Source organism: Elgaria multicarinata, chromosome 1, assembly GCF_023053635.1.
Source record: "Elgaria multicarinata webbii isolate HBS135686 ecotype San Diego chromosome 1, rElgMul1.1.pri, whole genome shotgun sequence".
NCBI lineage: Eukaryota > Metazoa > Chordata > Lepidosauria > Squamata > Anguidae > Elgaria > Elgaria multicarinata.
Window position 1 is genome coordinate 212,865,486 of NC_086171.1, and position 21,482 is coordinate 212,886,967.

The 21,482-nt window shown below is 45.1% G+C and overlaps 1 protein-coding gene across 1 annotated transcript in view; it reads left to right on the forward strand.

Annotated features, from left to right (window-relative positions):
* The window catches only part of ARFRP1 (ADP ribosylation factor related protein 1), a 28,954-nt gene extending 7,740 nt beyond the window's left edge, over positions 1-21,214 (forward strand). The window contains exons 2-8 of the mRNA XM_063147439.1: positions 5,741-5,840; positions 6,509-6,596; positions 8,719-8,801; positions 9,744-9,825; positions 10,726-10,796; positions 17,811-17,911; positions 20,451-21,214. Of these exons, the coding sequence (XP_063003509.1) occupies positions 5,748-5,840; positions 6,509-6,596; positions 8,719-8,801; positions 9,744-9,825; positions 10,726-10,796; positions 17,811-17,911; positions 20,451-20,538 (606 nt within the window). The 5' untranslated portion in view covers positions 5,741-5,747 and the 3' untranslated portion in view covers positions 20,539-21,214. The remainder of the gene's footprint in view (positions 1-5,740; positions 5,841-6,508; positions 6,597-8,718; positions 8,802-9,743; positions 9,826-10,725; positions 10,797-17,810; positions 17,912-20,450) is intronic.
* Positions 21,215-21,482: the final 268 nt, after the last annotated feature.

The window sequence follows — 21,482 nt, forward strand, 5'->3', positions numbered from 1 at the left end:
GGGCCCTGAGGCTGGATCAGACCAAGGGTCCATCTAGTCCAGCACTCTGTTCACACAGTGGCCGACCAGCTGTTGACCGGGGACTCACCACAAGGACATGGTACAACAGCACCCTCCCACCCATGTTCCCCAGCAACTGGCTACTGGAGGTAGCACATAGCCATCATAACCAGTACCCATTGATAGCCTTCTCCTCCAGGAATTTATCCAACCCCCTTTTGAAGCCATCCAAATAGGTGGCCATCATCACATCTTGTGGTAGTGAATTCCATAGTTTAACTATGCGCTGTGTATAGAAGTGCTTCCTTTTATGTGTTCTGAATCTCCCGCTAATCAGCTTCATGGGATAACTACTTTGGGTTCTAGTATTATGGGAGACAGAGAAAAACGTCTCCCCGTCCACATTCTCCACACCATGCATAATTTTGGACACCTCTATCAGCTCTCCCCTTGGTCTCATTTTTTTCTAAGCTAAACAATCCCAGTTGTAACCTTCCCTCATAGGGAAGATGCTCCAGTCACTTGATCATTTTAGTGGATACGTACGTGGTCTTTAATTCATCCTAGTTCTAAGACATGAAGTGCTACAAAGTTCAAAATCAGGACTTTGAATGGGAGCTGGAAAAGGCCTGGGTGGATCATCAACCTAGCTTGGCAACCAGGGAACTTTGCCTGCCTTGCACCTTCTTTCACTGGGGAGATGACATGGGGCAGGTGAAGCTGAGCTGGCCAGGCACCTTCCTTCACTTGTGCTTCGCCTTCTCCTCGCAGGAAAGGTGGGGAGAGAGGTATCTTATACTTTCTGTGATCTGCTGGGAGGCCAAGCATCACGAAGGGGAATAACAGATTAGAAATAACAAGGGGATTCTCCCGAGGATACAGCAACTGGGCACTTATAGGAACGTCTGCAAGTGCCGGACAAATGCACGGCCGGTTTTGCTCCTGCTTTTTGTTCTCCACTGAGAAGCAACTAGCGCCTTGAAGAGTTTCTTCAAGTACCGGAAGGGTGTGCAATTGCTGCTCCTCAAGTTGAATCCCTTGTTATTACCCATCTGTGATTCCCCTTCACGCTGCTCATTCTCCCAGCAGAGATGAGAAGGGGATCACTCTCTCTGCCTCCTGCCAAAATCCCTGGTAGCCTCCAAGCAGGGGTAGGCCTCAGGAAGGGGCCTGCAGAGCAAGCTCAAGCTACTGCAGGCCAGATTAAGCCTTCAGGCCAGAGGTTGCCCACCCATGATTTAAGATGATGTGGAGACTACCAGAGCTTGGATAATTGAGGCCAGGCTATCTCTGTCCAGCCTCGTGTGGCGCAGAGCGGTAAAGGAGCAGTTTCTGCAGCTGAAACTCTCCCCACGGCCTGAGTTCGATCCCAGCGGGCAGCTGGCTCGGGTCGACTCAGCCTTCCATCCTCCCGAGGTCGGTAAAATGAGTACCCAGTTAGCTGGGGGAAAGGTAATCACGGCCGGGGAAGGCAACGGCAAACCACCCCGCTATAAGGCCTGCCAAGAAAACGTCAGCGAAAGCTGGCGTCCCTCCAAGAGTCAGTAATGACTCAGTGCTTGCACGAGAGGTTCCTTTCCTTTCCTATCTCTGTCCAGGTAGGGTTGCAGCTGGTGTATCGCCTAAGCTGGTAAAAGGTTCTCTCTTCGATAGGAGCAGCCTGCATTTCCAGTAACAAAAATGAACTACGGAACACCCAAGCTGCAAATCAGGGTGGTACAACCTCATCTAGCACAGGATGAACACCAAACCCTTGAGCAGGTGAATCACCTACTTTCCCCTTAACTGGAATGAGCTTCAGTTTTATTGAGTCTCATCCAATCCATTACTGCATCCAGACACTGACTAACTTCTTCTACTGCTTCATCCGATTTTGATGGAAACGAGAAATAGAGTGTGCAGTCATCTGCATATTGATGATGAGTGGGACTGTTAAGATTTTTTTAATCTATAGTTTAAATATGTAGGAAGTGTTTAGCAGCCAAACACTTCAAACAAAGCATACCCCAAAAATCGTTTCAGATGGGCTCAGTCTTTGGTTTTGTTCAAACAAGAATGAGTAAGGGAAAATCTTTAGATCCATCCCCCCCCCACACACACACACATTTTGATTTTAAAAAATATACTGCTTATAACATCGCCTCAAAATACCTTGCAGAAGGTTTTTTAAGATCTTGTTATAAAAGAGAGTGGTGGTAAAGATTTTAAGATTTTAACAGCTTCAGGGAAAATAGTGTTTCCTAAACATTTCTTTTTATCAAAGACTTTTTCTCCTAACAGCTCTCATCCAGGTTTCAGCTCATTCAGCTGACAAGTACCCAGGCCTGGTTAACTTTCAAATGGTAGTATCTGATTCCAAAATCAGAACATACCCAGTTTCTGTGTAGAGATTACCTCACAGCTCTTACCCGCTGCCTTATAAATTAGAGCCTACGATCTCAGTTATCTCATTATTGCTAAACATTCCTAAAACATTAAAACATACCCCAAAAGGCTCAAACATGCACCTTTCAGGCTAGATAATTCTTAGTCAACTCCTTTCAGAAGACAACTCCTTGCTCATTTCTTGATAGGCAAAAAATCTTAAATTCACTTTTGATGTTTAATACAATCTCATTATTCAAATAACTCCTTGACCAAAGCTTTAGGAACTACGCTTTCTTTGGATGCTATCTGAATCACTTTGCCAATTATTTTATTTATTTATTTATTTATTTATTTATTTAGTACATTTATATACCGCCCATAGCCAAAGTGCTCTGGCCGGTTTACAAAGATTAAAACAGTGAACATTAAAAACAAATATACAAAATTTAAAACCAGAAGAAGCGTAAAAAGAGACAATATCCATTTAAAATTAGTTTTCATACGTTACTCATGGTAGGGGCCATAGCTCAGTGTGACAGAGCGCGTGCTTTGCGTGCAGGAGGTCCAAGGTTCAATCCTTGGCTTCTCCAGTCTGGGTCAGGAAAGAATCCTGTTGAAACCCTGGAGAGCCCTTGCTGCCAGTCAGTGTCAACTGCACTGGGCTAGATGGACTGATGGTCTGACTCGGTATAAGGCAACTCCCTCTGTACTCAGAATTCATTGTGAAGCTACTTGTGTCTTTAAGTAAATTCCCTTCAGTGCAAGTTTATTTACTTTACATCTCCAAATTCTTAATTATTTCTTAAGTATTTTCAGTTGCTTTTTATTTCGCATTTTATAACAGCCCATATCATGTTGCTTTGAAAAAGGTGAGTTAAAAATGTCTCAGTAGCCTTCACAGCAATTCCAGTAAAGCTATTCTTTTAAAAATCCTTGAGAGGCTGGCATCAGTCAGGGGTTCCAGCGGTCCATTCGCCCACTCTTTTCCATTATTATTATTATTTATTTATTTATATAGCACCATCAGTGTACATGGTGCTGTACAGAGTAAAAACAATAAAATAGCAAAACTCTGCCGCATAGGCTTACATTCTAATAGAATCATAATAAAACAATAAGAAGGGGAAGAAAATGAACCAAACAGGCACAGGGTAGAGTAAAACTAACAGTATAAAAGTAAGACAGCTATACCCTTCCCAGGTATAGCTGTCTACAGTGCAGTAATAGAATCATAGAATAGCAGAGTTAGAAGGGGCCTACAAGGCCATCGAGTCCAACCCCCTGCTCAATGCAGGAATCCACCCTAAAGCATCCCTGACAGATGGTTGTCCAGCTGCCTCTTGAAGGCCTCTAGTGTGGGGGAGCCCACAACCTCCCTAGGTCACTGATTCCATTGTTGTACTGCTCTAACAGTCAGGAAGTTTTTCCTGATGTCCAGCTGGAATCTGGCTTCCTTTAACTTGAGCCCATTATTCCGAGTCCTGCACTCTGGGAGGATCGAGAAGAGATCCTGGCCCTCCTGTGTGTGACAACCTTTTAAGTATTTGAAGAGTGCTATCATGTCTCTCCTCAATCTTCTCTTCTCCAGGCTAAACATGGCCAGTTCTTTCAGTCTCTCCTCAAAGGGCTTTGTTTCCAGACCCCTAAACGGTTTGGGGGCCAGGTTATTTCAAGGAACGCCTCCTCCCATATGTGCCTGCCCGGACCTTAAGATCATCCACAGGGGTCCTTCTCCGTGAGCCCCTGCCAAAGGAAGTGAGGCAGGTGGCTACTAGGAGGAGGGCCTTCTCTGCTTTGGCACCCCAGCTGTGGAATGAGCTCCCCAGAGAGGTCCGCCTGGTGTCTACACTGTACTCCTCCCATCACCAGCTGAAGACCTTTTTATTCTCTCAGTATTTTAACATTTAATTTTAACTTAAATTTAAATTTTACTGTTCTAACTCTGTATTTTACTCTCATATCAATTTTTGCTGCGTGGTTTTATCCTGGTTGTGCTTTTTATACGGTATTTTGTATTTGTGTTTTTAGACTATTGGTTATTTTATCATGGTTTTAATTTTTGTGAACCGCCCAGAGAGCTTCGGCTATTGGGCGGTATAAAAATGTAATAAATAAACTAAATCAATCAATCAATCAACTTCTCTCAAGCTATCCAGAAACTACAGCAGCCTTCCCCAACCTAGTCCCCACTTGTCAGGATGAGGCCTGGTCTCCTAGTATGGATTCCGAATCACACTCGGAGGCTAAAGTAGAAGACCAGCCGAGACAGGAAGTGGAAGAGGAAATTCTCCAAGATTCTCCAGGAGTCAAGGAGGATTCTTCCCAGGAGCTTACTGGACAGGAGGCCCAGGCTCAGAGATCATCTCCCCCTGCCCCTGGGAACTCAGTCTTTGTTGGAGTGGGAGGGAGCATCACAATTGACAGATCCCAGAATTTGCTGCAGGGTCAAGTGGGTGGGGTTGACAGGAGGTGAGAGGCAGTCCGCCAGACTAGTCACATGGCAGAAGTTGCGTCATGAAGAGTATCTGAAAGAGGAGCCCTGTGAAATCCTGTTGGACATGGTGGGAAACTGTCCATTTAGTTGATGGGCAGCTATCTTGCTTTGATAGGCTAATTATGCTTACAGAATAGCTCCTAGCATTCTCACTCCCTTGAGGTGTGAAGAGGTGTTTATTTACTCAATAAAGCTTTTGTAGATTCCACAGCGGATTTCTTTATTATCTTAGTTTGTGGGGGGGGGGGGGGAGAGGTTAAGGGGAGATCTGATAGAGGTATACAAAATCATGCATAGTGTGAAGTGGACAGGGAGACATTTTTCTCTTAATAATAGAATCCAAGGTCATTCCATGAAGCTGATTGGTGAGAGATTCAGGACAGATAAAAGGATGTACTTCTGCACACAGTGCATAGTTAAACTGGAATTCACTGCTGCAAGATGTGGTGATGGCCACCAATTTGGATGGCTTTAAAAGGGGGGTTGGATAAATTCCTGGAGGAGAAGGCTACCCATGGCTACTAGCCCTGATGGCTATGTGCTACCTCCAGTAACCGGTAGCTGGGGAACATGGGTGGGAGGGTACAGTTGCACCATGTCCTGCTTTGGTGATCCCTGGTCAACAGCTGGTTGGCCACTGTGTGAACAGAGTGCTGGACTAGATGGACCGTTGGTCTGATCCAGCAGGGCTCTTCTGATGTTCTTACATCTCAGTTGAAGGGCTTAAAATCGCAACACGGCTAGATGCGCTGGGCTACAACTCCCATCCTGGCTGGGCATGATGGGTTTGTTGTTCAACATATCTTCAGGGGACTGAATGGGGGTGGGGGCCAAGAGCTCATGTCTGGCGATCTAATATGTGTTGCTTTTTGCTTGTAGGTGCAGGATGTATACTTTGCTGTCTGGGCTTTACAAGTACATGTTCCGGCGGGACGAATATTGCATCCTGATCCTCGGACTGGACAATGCTGGGAAAACGGTGTGTGCCAATGCTTGTTCATGGGGCAGGCAAGGGAGAACTCTTCTCTTTCCCCCCTACCACCTGAGCTGGTTTTCCCCTGGATGTACTGTCATGATTTCCAATGTGACTTCATGAGTGGGGTAACGTAAGTTAAGCTCATCCCTAATTTAGTTCTAGCAGGATAAATCCTCCGGGCCACAAAATACGATAGTATTAATAGGCGAGTTAATCGTTTGTTCACCATTCCTGGGTTCTCTCTGGTCTGAGTTTCTGGGAATTTCTAGCACACTGACACCTAATGGCTCTTTTGCAAGACAGTGTAAGATCGAGGATTTTGAGCCTTGTGGGTAGAAATTTGCACAGAATTCCTGCAGAAAAGGTTGCTGGAGGATGCTGCATTCTGTCTCAATGGTCCTACCTGCTGCTGTCTCTTCTCCTTCTCCAGCACTGATTCCCTGTCACTCAATTTCTGGCTTAAGATGTTAAAGTTCCATATCAGCATTTTCTCAAATGAGGACTAATACTTTGCTAATTTGGGAATAAAATTTGGGTTGCCGGCTAGCAGCAGCAAGATTTTGCAGAGTTTATTAATACTGGGATCCCAGCTTTATGGTAAGTTTTTCCTGTTTCCCAGAAAATGCTTATTTTAAAATACCTGATTTCTTCTCTCTTTCCCCTTTCCCCAGACCTTCCTGGAACAGACTAAAACAAGATTTAATAAGAATTACAAAGGGATGACCTTATCCAAAATCACAACTACTGTGGGCTTGAACAGTAAGTGAATCTAATTCGGTGAAGGGAAAGTCCAAGTCACATAAGTTGCCAGGAAGGGAAAAAACCAATTAAAATATTTTTTTTAAAAAAGAGAACAAACAGTTGTCTAAAGCAGCGGTGAGCAACCATTTTGGCCACGTGCAGTGTTGGTAGAGTGTGGGGCCATACACATGTGTGCATATGCACGCACACATTCATGTACACAGCGATGGGGAAATAAGCCTTTAACCCAGTTCTTCGCCACCCAGCTGATCACTGGAGAAAGGGTGAATGTGATTCTGTTGGCAGCATAGAGAGCTGCTGAGTTCCACGGGAGTTTCCCACTTGTAGTATAAAGTACTCACATCTTCTACTCCAGCCTTCCACAACCTGGTTCCCTCCAGATGTGTGGGGCTACATAGATGTGTTTGGAGTTGTCGTCCAACACATCTGGAGGGCTTCTGATTCAGGAAGGCTGCTCTACGTCTTACACAGTTTGAGGTTAAAAGAGTTACTGTTAAAATGTGACAGGAATGAAGGATGCAGTCTTTTTTTCCTATACAGCTGTCTTTTTCCCCCTTCAATTAACTGGCCCCGTTCAGAAGACACCTTAAACCACGGCTTTAACCATGGTGGTTAAGCCAGAAAGCCAGGCTGTGTTCAGAAGACACCTTAAACCATGGCTTTAACCACGGTGAATAAGGCTTTCTGGCTTAACCACCATGGTTTAAGGTGTCTTCTGAACACAGCCCGGCTGTCTGGCTTAACCACCGTAGTTAAAGCCGTGGTTTACGGTGTCTTCTGAATGGAGCCATTGGCCTCGTTCAGACAACACGCTAAACCATGCTGCTTAACCACAAAATGGTTAATGGAATGCATTAAGGTTAACCATTTTGTGGTTAAGCAGCATGGTTCAGCGTGTTGTCTGAACGGGGCCACTGTCTCTCTAGCTATAAAATTAAACAAATTGCTCTTCCTTTGGCATGTTTTTCCCATCATGCTATTGATTTGATCCCAACTCTCCCCAAACATTTCACTTTCCCTCCCTTGCTCTATACCCCAGTTACACTTGATCAGTGGCTTACAGCCATGGTTTTCAAACTCTTGCCTTTCTACATTGGCCCATCTACTGAAGAGGAACCCCTGCATGTTGCAGGGGATTCTGGGGAGCATTCTATGGTACGTACCCCACACATACAGTGCACACAGAGCATGTATCAGACCTTGTAGCTACATAATTTTCCTGCATAAAACCAGGATGTGCCCTGGAGGTGCTGAAGCAGCAACTTGCAGGGGAAGACAGCTAATGGTGAGACAGCTGTCTTTCAGAAGAAGCTTCTCTGCAATCTTCTCATTGAAGAACCCCTGACAAGCTTGTGAGGCACCCGAGTCCCCCAGAACATGGTTTGAAAACTACTGGCTTGAAGAAAATCCAATATTAGTTGGAACAGGGCAGTGGCCAAATTGATAGCTGGAACAGGGAGGTTTGAGCATATAACACCGATTCCGGCCCGCTTGCATTGGCTGCCTATATGTTTCTGAGCCCAATTCAAGGTGCTGGTTTTAACCTATAAAGCCCTACATGGCTTGGGACCACAATACCTGATGGAACGCCTCTCCCGACATGAACCTACCCGTACACTGCGCTCAACATCTAAGGTCCTCCTCCGAGTGCCTACTCCGAGGGAAGCTCGGAGGATGGCAACAAGGGAGAGGGCCTTTTCGGTGGTGCCCCCACCGACTGTGGAATGATCTCCCCGATGAGGCTCGCCTGGCGCCAACATTGTTACCTTTTCGGCGCCAGGTCAAGACTTTTCTCTTCTCCCAGGCATTTTAACAGCATTTAACAACGTTAAGTTTGTTTTTAATGGACCCCAGAATTGTTGCTTTTTTAAATGGATACTGTTGTTTTTATACTGTTTTTTATGTTTTTGATGGTTTTTAAATTTTGTATACTTTTAATGTTTACCATTTTTAATTGTTGTAAACCGCCCAGAGAGTTTCGGCTGTGGGGCGGTATATAAATGTAATAAAATAAATAAATAGTAGTTGAATTATTCTAGATAAATACCATCTCTGGAAGACTTAAGTTGGTCTTAGTACAAAAAACGTCCACATTGAATTGTCTCTCTCTGTCTTCTAGTTGGCACTATCGATGTGGGCAAAGCCAGGCTCATGTTCTGGGATCTTGGAGGACAAGAGGAACTTCAATCACTCTGGGATAAGGTAAGGATAACAGCTGTGTGTTAGTAATCTGTTTTTATGGAGTGGTTTCCCCCTCAAGCTCTTAACAGGAATAAATTAGTTGAATTTGATTACCATTGAAATCATGACTAACTTATTCCCATTGAAATCAACTGGACAAAGTTGAACTAGTTTAGTCTGGATCCATCGCGAAGTATCTTGTAGAGGGCAAGACTCAAATCCTGCAGGGATATAACCAGGGTAACTGAAATGTCATCTTTCTATACACCCATATAGGAAGAGCTGTGGCGGATCAAACTGAAGGACTATCTAATCCAGCATCCTGTTGTGCTATAGCCAAACAGATGCTCACAGAATCATAGAATAGCAGAGTTGGAGGGACCTACAAGGCCATCGAGTCCAACCCCCTGCTCAGTGCAGGAATCCACCCTAAAGCATCCCTGACAGATGCTTGTCCAGCTGCCTCTTGAAGGCCTCTAGTGTGGGAGAGCCCACAACCTCCCTAGATAACTGATTCCATTGTTGTACTGCTCTAACAGTCAGGAAGTTTTTCCTGATGTCCAGCTGGAATCTGGCTTCCTTTAACTTGAGCCCGTTATTCCGTGTCCTGCACTCTGGGAGGATTGAGAAGAGAGCCTGGCCCTCCTCTGTGTGACAACCTTTTAAGTATTTGAAGAGTGCTATGTCCATCCACAGGAGGACATAAACGCAATATCGCCCTACTCATGTTCGCTAGAAATTAGTGTTTTCCACTAGTTTCTTCAGGTTAATGCAGTTCTCTAGTGCAGTGGTCTTCCAACGGATAGGTCATGAGATGAGTCCAGATGGGTCGTGGCAAAGCTGTTGCCGCCATGTTGAGCAAGTGCTGCAATCCATTGCATTTGGGGAAAACTTAGATTTTCTCATTTAAAAGATTGAAAGCTTTAGTAATATGCCACATCTTGCCTTCTTGTTTGACTTCAGTATTACGCAGAGTCCCACGGTGTTATCTACATTATCGATTCCACTGATGAAGAAAGGCTTTCGGAATCCAAACGAGCTTTTGGTGAGTGTGCAGGGAATTTTCCTGGAATCCTTGTGTGTGTGTGTGTGTGTGTGTGCGCGTGCGCGTGCGCGTGCGCGTGCATGTGCTGTGTTGTTCTTGTTTTTAACTGTCTGGGTAGAGCCGCACTCATTCCTGTTCTTTTGCCAGCCTAGCAAGTGCACAAGGCAGTAATTAGGGAATTTAGAAATTCCAAGATGATCCTTGGTAGCACCCTAAGCAAAGATATGCGCCCAATTCTTACCGTATAGCTTCACTTAGGGTGCAATCTTATGCACGTTGAGACAAAAAAAGTCCTACAACCCCCAACATTCCCCAGCCAACATAGGCTTCTACCATCAATGTTAGTGGGGCTAGTTGGCTATATGATTTGCTCTTTCAGTAGAGTTGTCCAAAATTAGTCATGGCAGTGGCTGATTTTCCTCGAATCCCTTCCTCTCCTTTCTTTTTATTCCAAATGTTATTACTTTTTACTATACATGGGCAGAAGTTTAGTTCCAAAATGTCTGACTGGGAGTTGGATACATTCTTGGAGGTGAAGGCTATCCATGGCTACTAGCCCTGATGGTTGTGCGCTATCTCCAGTATTCGAGGCAGTAAGCCTGTGTGTACCAGTTGCTGGGGAACATGGGTGGGAGGGTGCTGTTACACCAAGTCCTGCTTTGGTGGTCCCTGGTCAACAGCTGGTTGGCCATTGTATGAGCAGAGTGCTGGACTAGATGGACCCTTGGTCTGATCCAGCATCAGGGCACGTCTTATGTTCTTATGACTGTCCAAAAGAGTGATATGCATGCCATCTTGCCACATAATTTTCATTGTCAAAGTGCTTTTATTGTGACACCTTTGGGCTAGATCTCTGTTTCAGTCTGCCAAATTCTCTCTTCCCTTTCATTTTCCTCACAGAGAAGATGGTGACCAGTGAAGTTCTGGAAGGTGTCCCATTGTTGGTTCTGGCCAACAAGCAAGACGTAGAGGTGAGACCAGTCCATATGTAAAACCGGTTCCTTAATTAGTGATTTCATTTGCTGGTGTGTTTTTTTCATTCTGTATGTGTGTATGTATTTATTTATAGACCACTGTTCTATCTGCTGGCCTTTAAATCAGCTAACAATTTTAAAAACAAAATGGAAGATTAAAACCAACAATAAAACAGAATTAAATGACAGAAGGAAACCACACCATCTAAAAATAATACCAATAATTAAACAGAAGACAAAAGCCAGTTTTCCTTACAAAACTAGAGGAGTCTCTTACAGGGTGGATTTGATTTAAATCAAATTAAATCACTACTCAGAAAGACTCGATTTAATCATGTGACTTCCCCCCTTCCCCCCAAAAGTGCACTGTATTCATTGAATTTTTTTAAACTTAGCACTTAAGAGGTCAGGGGCTGATTCTGTATACATAGGTTTGCAAAGGAACAATGGGATTGTGATCCCTGCAGACACAAATCCACAGTTTTGAGAATTGTAAAACCAGGCATCTGTGATAATATCTGCTAGATAGAAAAATTGCCCAATAATCTTACAGAAACCTCTGGAAGAGCATGACATTGTGAATGGATTAATGGAATTCATTTACCAAAAAATTTAAACATTGCAGGAATATACAGCCTCATGCTACATAATTAAAAACTAATCCTTATTTCATGGTAAATAACCTTTGGACTATAATGTATCTTAAATAGAAAAATATCTTTGGATAGATTTTCCCTCAAAAAGCATTTTATTAAAAAAAATCCGATTTAAATTTTAAAAATCCGATTTAAATCAAAAATCTGATTTTTTTTTTATTTTTATCCACCCTGGATTCTCTTATATCTTTACATTGACAGCACAACCCATAGTATCTTTCTATAATCCCAGTAGATGCAGTGCCATAGCTTGTCCTCTAGGGGGAACCAGTCACTTGTTCACAGACGGCTGTCCTACATAAACGGAAGCATTGCACTCTGCCAAACTGAGTATTTTGTGTGTGTCTTCTCTCCAATTTTCTGTTATGGCATTGAATTACTTTTTTCCACAGTCCTCAGGGTGATCATACATATGAAGAAAGGCTCTTGTGCACATTAAAAATCACAGTGATTTCTTGTGGCGTGAGTTTTTGCAGACTAGAGCCTACTTTGTGGTATGCACAGAACATTATCCTTGGTTGACATGTGCACACACTCACACCCACACTTACATACATACACTGTAAGTGGTGGTGCCAAATGACCATTAAATGCAAGGGCCTGTACATCTTGCATTTCATTGTTTATGTAGTGCCGTCACTGCATGGCGCTTTTATAAAGTAGAAGAAGACAGTGAGCCCCTCTTCTGAGGAGCTTATAGGGGTTGGGTGTGTGCATGTTATTTTTCAAATTAATTTTCCAATGACAGATAAACTCATTAAATCTAGTTGTTGACAGAGGGTAGTACATCTAAAGGGCGACCCTATGCTTTCTGAAGGAGCGCTCCCAATATCCTGTGCCTTTCAATCCTCATTGTGGCTGCTTTTTTCTCAGGTTTATTTATTTTATTTATTTATTACATTTAGCCGAAGCTCTCAGGGCGGTTCACAAAAATTAAAACCACAATAAAACAACCAACAGGTTAAAAGCACAATTACAAAACACAGTATAAAAAGCACAACCAGGATAAAATCACGCAGAAAAATTCATATAAGATTAAAATACAGAGTTAAAACAGTAAAATTTAAATTTAAGTTAAAATTAAGTGTTGAAATACTGAGAGAATAAAAAAGTCTTCAGCTGGCGACGAAAGGAGTACAGTGTAGGTGCCAGGCGGACCTCTCTGGGGAGCTCATTCCACAACCGGGGTGCCAAAGCGGAGCTCATCTAGAGAGGTTGTGCTGCAAGGGCCGGGGCCGGAGAGGGCACACGATACTGCATGCCCCAGCCTCTCCCACTCACCGGAACACCCCCCCCCTTTTTTGCCTCCCCAAAGTCCTATTTATGACCTTGAGAAGCAGCTGCCATGGTTCTTTCCACAGCGACTCCCAAGAGGGTGAGAGAAGGATCAGGGGAAGGATCAGAACTTATTTATTTATTTATTTATTTATTTATTTATTACATTTATATCCCGCCCCATAGCCGAAGCTCTCTGGGCAGTTTACAAAAGTTAAAAACAGCAAACAAAGATCAACCATTGTTTGAACTTCTTTCTCGTTCCTGCTGTTCGTAGGGGCAGTTCCAGGTGAAAGCAAATCTTACCACATCACCTGGAAGAGCCCGTATTGAAGGTCTGCAAAGCCTCCTCCCCCGTTTCATCTTAAGACTCTTGACTATGCAGAAAGCCTGACTTTAGCATCACGTCCAGCTCTTCCCACCCACCCACCTACTTTTTGTAACATCTTTCCTGATGTCAGATGTTGCTCATCTTTGAGTTGGCATATGATGAAGGTATTATACAGATGCTAGGGTGATATACAGTACATCTGTTGCCAAAGCAAGGAAAAGGAAGCTTCTTCCTGTTCTTAGTTCAGAGGTTAGCAGCAGCTTTAGCGAATGGAGCTCTCCTACGTGTTGCATCCTTGCCTCTGCGAGAAGATGACAAAATTTCTGGGCTTCTAAAAGTTCAGCGTTGTTGCAAGAAGCATAACATAAATCTATTAATCTTTAAAGCAGGGTTGCATATGTGCGCACGTACATCCTGGCCTCCCCGCATGTGCACAGCAGCAGCATCTGTTCCCCGTCACAGCATCAAGGTGTGGCGCTCCCTCCCCAGTCATCCCAACCTAATTAACAAAAGGGGGAAAAAATGCTCTAGGAACAGGCTCTGTGGTTCCTGCCATAGAAACCTTGTTTCTAGAGTGTCCTAGGGAGCTGGCAGAAACTTTCAAGCACAGCTTCCAAGGTCCCTTCAGAGGATGAGGCTTCCATGGCAGAAGCCATTAGAGCAGCCTTCCTCAACCTGGGGCGCTCCAGATGTGTTGGACTGCATCTCCCAGAATGCCCCAGCCAGCAGAGCTGGCTGGGGCATTCTGGGAGTTGTAGTCCAGCACATCTGGAGCGCCCCAGGTTGAGGAAGGCTGCATTAGAGCCTGTTCCTAGAGCATTTTTTCCCTTTCTCCCCCACTTCCCCACTTTTTTGCAGCAGATGCTGGACGTCTGGGGGCCACCAGATAATGCTTAGGGGCTGCCTGTGACCCACCAATTGTACTTTTTGCATCCCTGTTTTAAAGGTTCTTGAGACCATGTGCTTTTTGTTGCTTCAGACTAAACACGTCTTTGCTTTAAAAAGGGAATTGGAGCACTGACGAATGTATGAGTCTACACTTAGGCTGCCAAAGTTTGCTTCTTCTATTTTGGACTTGTGCTCTCCCTCATGCCTTGACTCTAAATCCTGTAGCTCCGCGCTCTGACGGCTGCACAAAGGGTGCTGTCCAAAGAAGGCACTTTGTATGGTCCAGAATACGTAAAACATTAAAAGAATCTTGGCCACAACTTTGAGTTTTTGGCACTTGGTCAGGGATTCCATTCTGCAGGGCAGTACAATGTGTGTTTCTGTTACGGCAGCAAGCTAGGGTTGCCAAAAATGGTGTTTCAGCGTCTGCAGAATATGAGGTGCAAAGGCCTCAAGCAAGGATGTGGTATTCTGCTTTCGCGTGGGTTGGCCACTGTATGGGACTAGATGAACCTTTGGTCTGATCCAACAGGGCAACCAGGATGATCAGGGGTCTGGAAACAAAGCCCTATGAAGAGAGACTGAAAGAACTGGGCATGTTTAGCCTGGAGAAGAGTGAGGGGAAACATGATAGCAGTCTTCAAATACTTGAAAGGTTGTCACACGGAGGAGGGCCAGGATCTCTTCTCGATCCTCCTTTTCCCTATAGCCTTCAAATATTGAGTTTGTTCTGACTCTATACTGTTAGCTTCACCCTACCCGGTGCCTGTTTACACTTCCCTGTGCCTGTTTGCATTCTCCTTCCCTCTTTATTGTTTACTACAACTATTTAGATTGTAAGCCTATGCGGCAGGGTCTTGCTATTTACTGTGTTATCTGTACAGCACCATGTACATTGATGGTGCTATATAAATAAATAAATAAATAAATAATAATAATAATAATAATAATAATAATAATAATAATAATAATAATAGAATAACAGGCTCAAGTTAAAGGAAGCCAGATTCCAGCTGGACATCAGGAAAAACTTCCTGACTATTAGAGCAGTATGACAATGGAACCAGTTACCTAGGGAGGTTGTGGGCTGTCCCATACTAGAGGCATTCAAGAGGCAGTTGGACAACCATCTGTCTGGTATGCTTTAGGGTGGATTCCTGCATTGAGCCGGGGGTTGGACTCGATGGCCTTGTAGGCCCCTTCCAACTCTGCTATTCTATGATTCTCAGGTTATTGTGGTGACTTCCTTCCCACCAGCTAATGAGATCATGAAGAGGACTTTGGGTGATCCTAACAGGGGCAACTGGCAGAACATTGAACTGGGGAGGAGTGGGAAACTCTCCCAGGCCAAGCTGCTGTAGCCAGTGGTAAGCTTCAGTGCACAGGCTCATGGCTAGAGGCAATTCAAGTCCCCTACCCAGCTGTACAAGTTAGCCATCGCTGGGGTGTAGAGTACAAAGTAACCAAATGCAGTGGTAAAGTGTGTGGACGAACATCACACACAGGGTCAGGAAAATCAGGAGATATCATGGAGGGTGATTCTAAGTCAGCTGGAGAAGAAACATCGCTCCGTGTTGCATGGAACATTAGGAAAGGCACTCAGGCCTCCATGAATGAGAGGAATCCAACGTTTAACCCGGTGAGGAGGAGACTCCCTCCTGAGAGGGACTGTGGCAGCCATGTGCAGACCTGACATGGCATCTTGGGCGTGTTACCTTTCTGGAGCATTATTCAAGATGTGATGGGGAGGTAGCTAAGGTTTCTCAAACCCACCGTCTGCTATCCACCCCAAGTCTAAATGGGAACAAAGAATGCCATCTGGGAGAAAAATTGAATGATTCTCCAAAGATTATGAAGATCTGGGTAAGAAATGGGGGCACCAGTAGTATTTCCATCACTGTTTTCTGTCAAAGATCAGGGTACTGATAGGAAAAGACTGGAAGTGAGCAGCTGACTACACAGATACCATTGGGAGGTTTGGTTCCTTGTACTACGCTGCCAGTACGAAGGACTTTTGGCAGGAAATAAGGGTGGGTGCGCCTCACAAGGACAAGGAAGATGGTTTCCGGCAGGTTTCCTCCTGAAAACTCATTAAATCTAGTTGTTGACAGAGGGTAGTACGTCTAAAGGGCGACCCTATGCTTTCTGAAGGAGCGCTCCCAATATCCTGTGCTTTGCCATTCAATCCTCATTGTGGTTGCTTTTTTCTCAGGTTTGTTTGTTTATTTATTTATTTATTACATTTAGCCGAAGCTCTCAGGGCGGTTCACAAAAATTAAAACCACAATAAAACAACCAACAGGTTAAAAGCACAATTACAAAATACAGTATAAAAAGCACAACCAGGATAAAACCATGCAGCAAAATTGATATAAGATTAAAATACAGAGTTAGAACAGTAAAATTTAAATGTAAGTTAAAAATTAAGTGTTAAAATACTGAGAGAATAAAAAGGTCTTCACCTGGCGTCTAAAAGAATATAATGTAGGTGCCAGGTGAACCTCCTTAGGGATCTCATTCCACAGCTGGGGTGCCACAGCGGAGAAGGCCCTCCTCCTAGTAGCCACCTGCCTCACTTCCTTTGGCAGGGGCTCACGGAGAAGGGCCCCTGTGGATGATCTTAAGGTCCGGGCAGGCACATATGAGAGGAGGCGTTCCTTCAAATAACCTGGCCCCAAACCGTTTAGGGCTTTGAATGTTAATACTTACTGTCTTGCTCAAATACTAACTTACTGTCTTACTAAAAAAAACACCCCAATTGCATATAAGATGCTGTTGCTTATTATATACTAATCCATTCTCATAAAAAATAATAATGAAACTCCTATTAAACTCCACATTCTTGCAATCTACAAACTAAACTTCAAAAGGAGGAACAAATGAAGGGGGTGGGGGAGATTTCTCTCATTAACAACCTGCAAAGGGTAAACTTTTAGGATTTTCTCTTTTTATGCACTCAAACGGAGAAGATGACCTGGCCTGTTGTTTTATATCTTGACTGCAGCTATGCATGGAAGATATTGTTACATCCAAAGGGAACTATTATTTCTTGGTGACTGTTAGCCCGCTTACTTATGAGTAATCTCCATTGACGAAATGCCAGTATTTATGGATAGTGCTCTGAAGACCATTAGAGACACCATCATAGATGAGGCTGCAAAATAATCTTTATCTGGACTTTTTAACACACCTTCAGTGCCCACATAGATAGGGCTCGATGCAATTGCAAACACTGAAAAAGCGTTTCCAGTAGCGTCGAGTCCAGCCACATGTGCGCATGCTATGGGCATACATTTCAAACATGGTGGGGTGAGTGCTACAACCCTGTGCCTGTTTGGTGCATTCTCTTCCCCCTTCTAATTGTTTTATTATGATTCTATTAGAATGTAAGCCTACGCGGCAGGGTTTTGCTATTTTATTGTTTTACTCTGTACAGCACCATGTACACTGATGGTACTATATAAATAAATAAATAAATTAATTAATGAAGAAAAGCCCTACTGATTAAAAAGGGTTTATGATTGCATCTCTCCTAAAAGATGTACCTGGAGAAGCTCTTGGCCAGGCTTCTGGGAAAGAGTTACACAGTTGTGAGGTCGTCATCAAGGGGGGACACACACATACACACTTACTTCTCGAACCCTGGTGCTGTCTGGCTCATCCTGCTTAGAGTGGCAAGATTGGGCTACTGGTGACTTTCAAAGTCCTTCTAATTCTATGCTGTGCATAAGCTGGTCCAAGACATTAACAGAACACGGCCTTTGGAGACCCAAGCTGTGATATGTGAGTCCAGGGGAACTCGCTAGGTTGTGTTTTGTAGATGTGCAAATCTGACCTTCTTCCCCTGCCTCCCTCCCATAGAACTGCCTGTCGATACCTGACATCAAGACTGCATTTAGTGACTGCATCAACAAAATCGGGAAAAGAGACTGCCTCACCCAAGCCTGTTCCGCTCTCACTGGGTAAGTGTAGCAAGGCGTCATGTCAGCGTTCTGGTGAAATTCAGCAATGGAAGAGCGGTTAATGGCTATTGCAGAGCCAACAGTGTGATGCAGCGGCAAAAAGAAGCAAATGCTATTTTGGGATGCATTAATAGAAATATAGCTTCCAAATCACCTGAAGTACTGGCTCCCATCTATTCGGCACTGGTTAGACCTCATCTTGAGTATTGCGTCCAGTTCTGGGCACCACACTTCCAGAAGGATGCAGACGTGTTGAGGGGAGGGCAATGAGGATGGTTAGGGGTCTGGAAACAAAGCCCTGTGAGGAGAGACTGAAAGAACTGGGCATGTTTAGCCTGGAGAATAGAAGGCTGAGGAGAGACATGATAGCACTCTTCAAATACTTGAAAGGTTGTCACACAGAGCAGGGCCGGGATCTCTTCTTGATCATCCCAGAGTGCAGGACACAGACTAATGGGTTCAGGTTACCGGAAGACAGATTCCGGCTGGACATCAGGAAAAACCCTCCTGACTAAGAGCAGTAGGACAATGGAACCAATTCCCTAGGGAGGTTCGTGGGCTCTCCCACACTAGAGGCATTCAGGAGGCAGCTGGAGAGCCATCTGTCCAGTATGCTTTCATGTCGATTCTCATATTTAGCAGGGGGTTGGACTCGATGGCCTTATAGGCCCCTTCCAACTCTACTATTCTATGATTCTTGGATTCACAAAGGGGAGGAAATGACAGCCTGGTTCATTGTTGTACAGTCCAATATTGAGACTGCTGATGAAGCGTATTAGCATTTGCCTAGAGCTGCTACTTCCCTGGGAGGCTGCCAGCTCAAAGCTGAGACCTGCTGTAGTGCAGCAGCCACAGCTAGTCCCACCCTCAGCCATAAATTCATGAGGTCACCAAGTGACTCAGTTTGAAGGATCATCCCATGTGAGTTTGCAGGGCGCATCAATGGGGGATGAATGCCAAAATTGGTATTCTGGTCTACAACACCAGCTGGGAGGGACCCACTGGTGAGCAACAAAGAAATGCTTCAATGGCATTAGATGCTTTCATTGCCCCCGGTATCCATGTGTGTTGATTGGCACATTCTCAAAATGCATGCCCTATAAATGACTACACAGAATGGGATAGGGAGCTGATTGGAAGACACCAGAAGGGTAATGGGGAAGGATTGCTAAGGACAGAAAGGTTACAGTGATGATGACCAGTGCTGCCTGTCAAGGTAGAGCAAATACCTGAACCACTCTATGCCACTGGATTTAGCACTGTCATGATCCGGGGCGTGGGTGGCACGGTCCTTAGGCGGGAACGCTGGGGCCGGGACGGACGGAGACGGGACCAGCTTAGGCGGTTGCAATACTGGTGGAGCAAGCTGGGAGTGAGGCACGTGTCTCTGATGGCAGAGTCCCGCAGAGGGCCGGAGGCAGGAGACAGATCCAGGAGACAGGCACAAGGTCAAACACAGGTTCAGAATCCAAGCAGCGGCCAGAGGCAGAAGAGAAGTCCAGTCAACAAGCAGGCAAGGTCTGGGCAAGGATCAAGGCAAAAGGCAGAGTCCAGGAGGAACAAAGTCCAAACAAGGGCCAGAGGCAAAAGTCAATGGCCAAAGGCAAAGCAAGGTTCAGGCACGTACCAGGTAGCAAAGGGGGCAGAGGCGTGGTCAAGAGGTCCAGTGAGGCGAGGCAAGATCTGCGGTAGCAAATGGTCAGGAACCAGCTGCAGCTAGCACGAGAGACCATGTTGCTGTGGCAAAAGCTGAAGGCAAAATGCAGCTCTTATGTAGGCCTTTCCTGGCAGCTCGCAGCTGTTCCGTATGAGCCCACCTGGTAGTGCCTGCTGGTCTGGGCCTGAACCCTGCAATGCTTTACCAGCCAGGGTTCGCATCCTGCGAAACCCTGTGTCTGGTTATATGGAAAGCTGCTGCCAGATGGTGCTGCAGGTCAGGACAGATCCTGACAAGCACAGAACCCATGAAGCAAGACATTAACGGCTCACAATAGTGAAGTAGAAGACTTTTATTAAGACTAAGGGCAGGGTATACATGAGAAAATAACTAAAATCAACTAGTAAGCATGCATAGCATAAAAACCCAGTAAACGGTTAAAAATAAGAAACCTAACTAAAACTACTTACTCCTAAGTAGGGCCTTGCCGCCACCACCACAAGCGGTCCCCACATCTTTCGGAAGAGACAAGACAAAGACCCTGGGGAGGGCCCCCTCGCTATATACCCTTTTCCTTGTTTCATCTTCTCCTCCCTCCTCCCCCCTGGCGTCAGTCAGGCACCTAGGTTTCACACCTCCCAGCTGCATAATCCTCCTCCTTGCCTCTCACAATGGTTTACGACCTTGATGCAGATAAGGAGTCTCTTCCTGGTGCCAAGGACTCGCTATCTCGTCTTCCTCCCCCCCTCCAGGTGGCCCGCCAAGGCTTTATTCAGTTTAAAACTACATGCATAAAATATACTACGAAAACTACCCTCTCCTAGGGCAGTCTATCTGCTCTCCTTCACAGTGGCCATCTTCTGTCTTTTTGTGTTTCTGCAGCAAAGGAGTGAATGAGGGGATCGAGTGGATGGTGAAGTGTGTGGTGAGGAACATTCATCGCCCCCCGAGGCAGAAGGACATAACGTAGAGAACCGTTGGAAGAACTGAGCGCCGACACCTTTGTCCTGCACAGACTCCTGCTCTTTATCTTTCTCCCTTCCTCCTCCTCTCTCTCAGGGAGAGATCCCCAGAACTCCTGGTTCCGTCTTAGCTGGCGTGTGTTGAAGGCACGCCTGTCCTCTTTTCGTGTCTCGCAAGAGCGCTCCTCAGCAGCGAAGGCTTCTCACTCAAGTCTTTAGCTTGCGATCTCTCCGAAGCCCACAGTACAAAGTCATCCTCTTTGCGTGGGCATCGGTGCCCCGTAAGGGTTCTGACTCCTTCCGCGTTGCTTTTACCTGTGGGGCTGAAAATTCTTGGGCGGTTAGTTGAACGGAAACAGGCGCTTGAAGTATTGGAAATGTCACATTCCAGTTGATGTCTGTTTCTAAATCAATGTCCGAGTCTGTTTGTATGGCAAAGGAGCATTGAAAGTGGGGTATGACTGTTCCGTGGAAAGAAAGAAAGCTTTTCACAAACCCTGGGAGCGGAGGGTAGGAGGAAGGGCTGGTGCGAGTGACCCTGCTTCCCCTCTGATTAATATACAGGGTCAACATTGATTTCTAATCTTTAATTTCCAGTATCTGCTGGATTGCAGACATAAAAGCCGCAGTCTGCAGTCTGATGCATACTCCCACGATGAACTGTGCCAGATGGAAACTCTCTTCTGATTGTTTCAGTGAAATGGCAAAAATGGCTGGTTACTGTTCTGTAACTGGGTGGAACTGAGATGGTCTGTGCATTTCCAGGATCCAGAGAGACTGTACAGGGATTATTGTCCAATAAATTTTCATTTCCCTCTGTCCAGCTTTGCCTTTAATGCAGTAAGCAGAATTTATCGGTACCCCACACGCCCTCCAAAAGAGCTTTCTGACGACGCACAATGGTTGAAGAGGTCATTCATCCTGGTCATGCGAAGCTGGCATTTTGCAACCT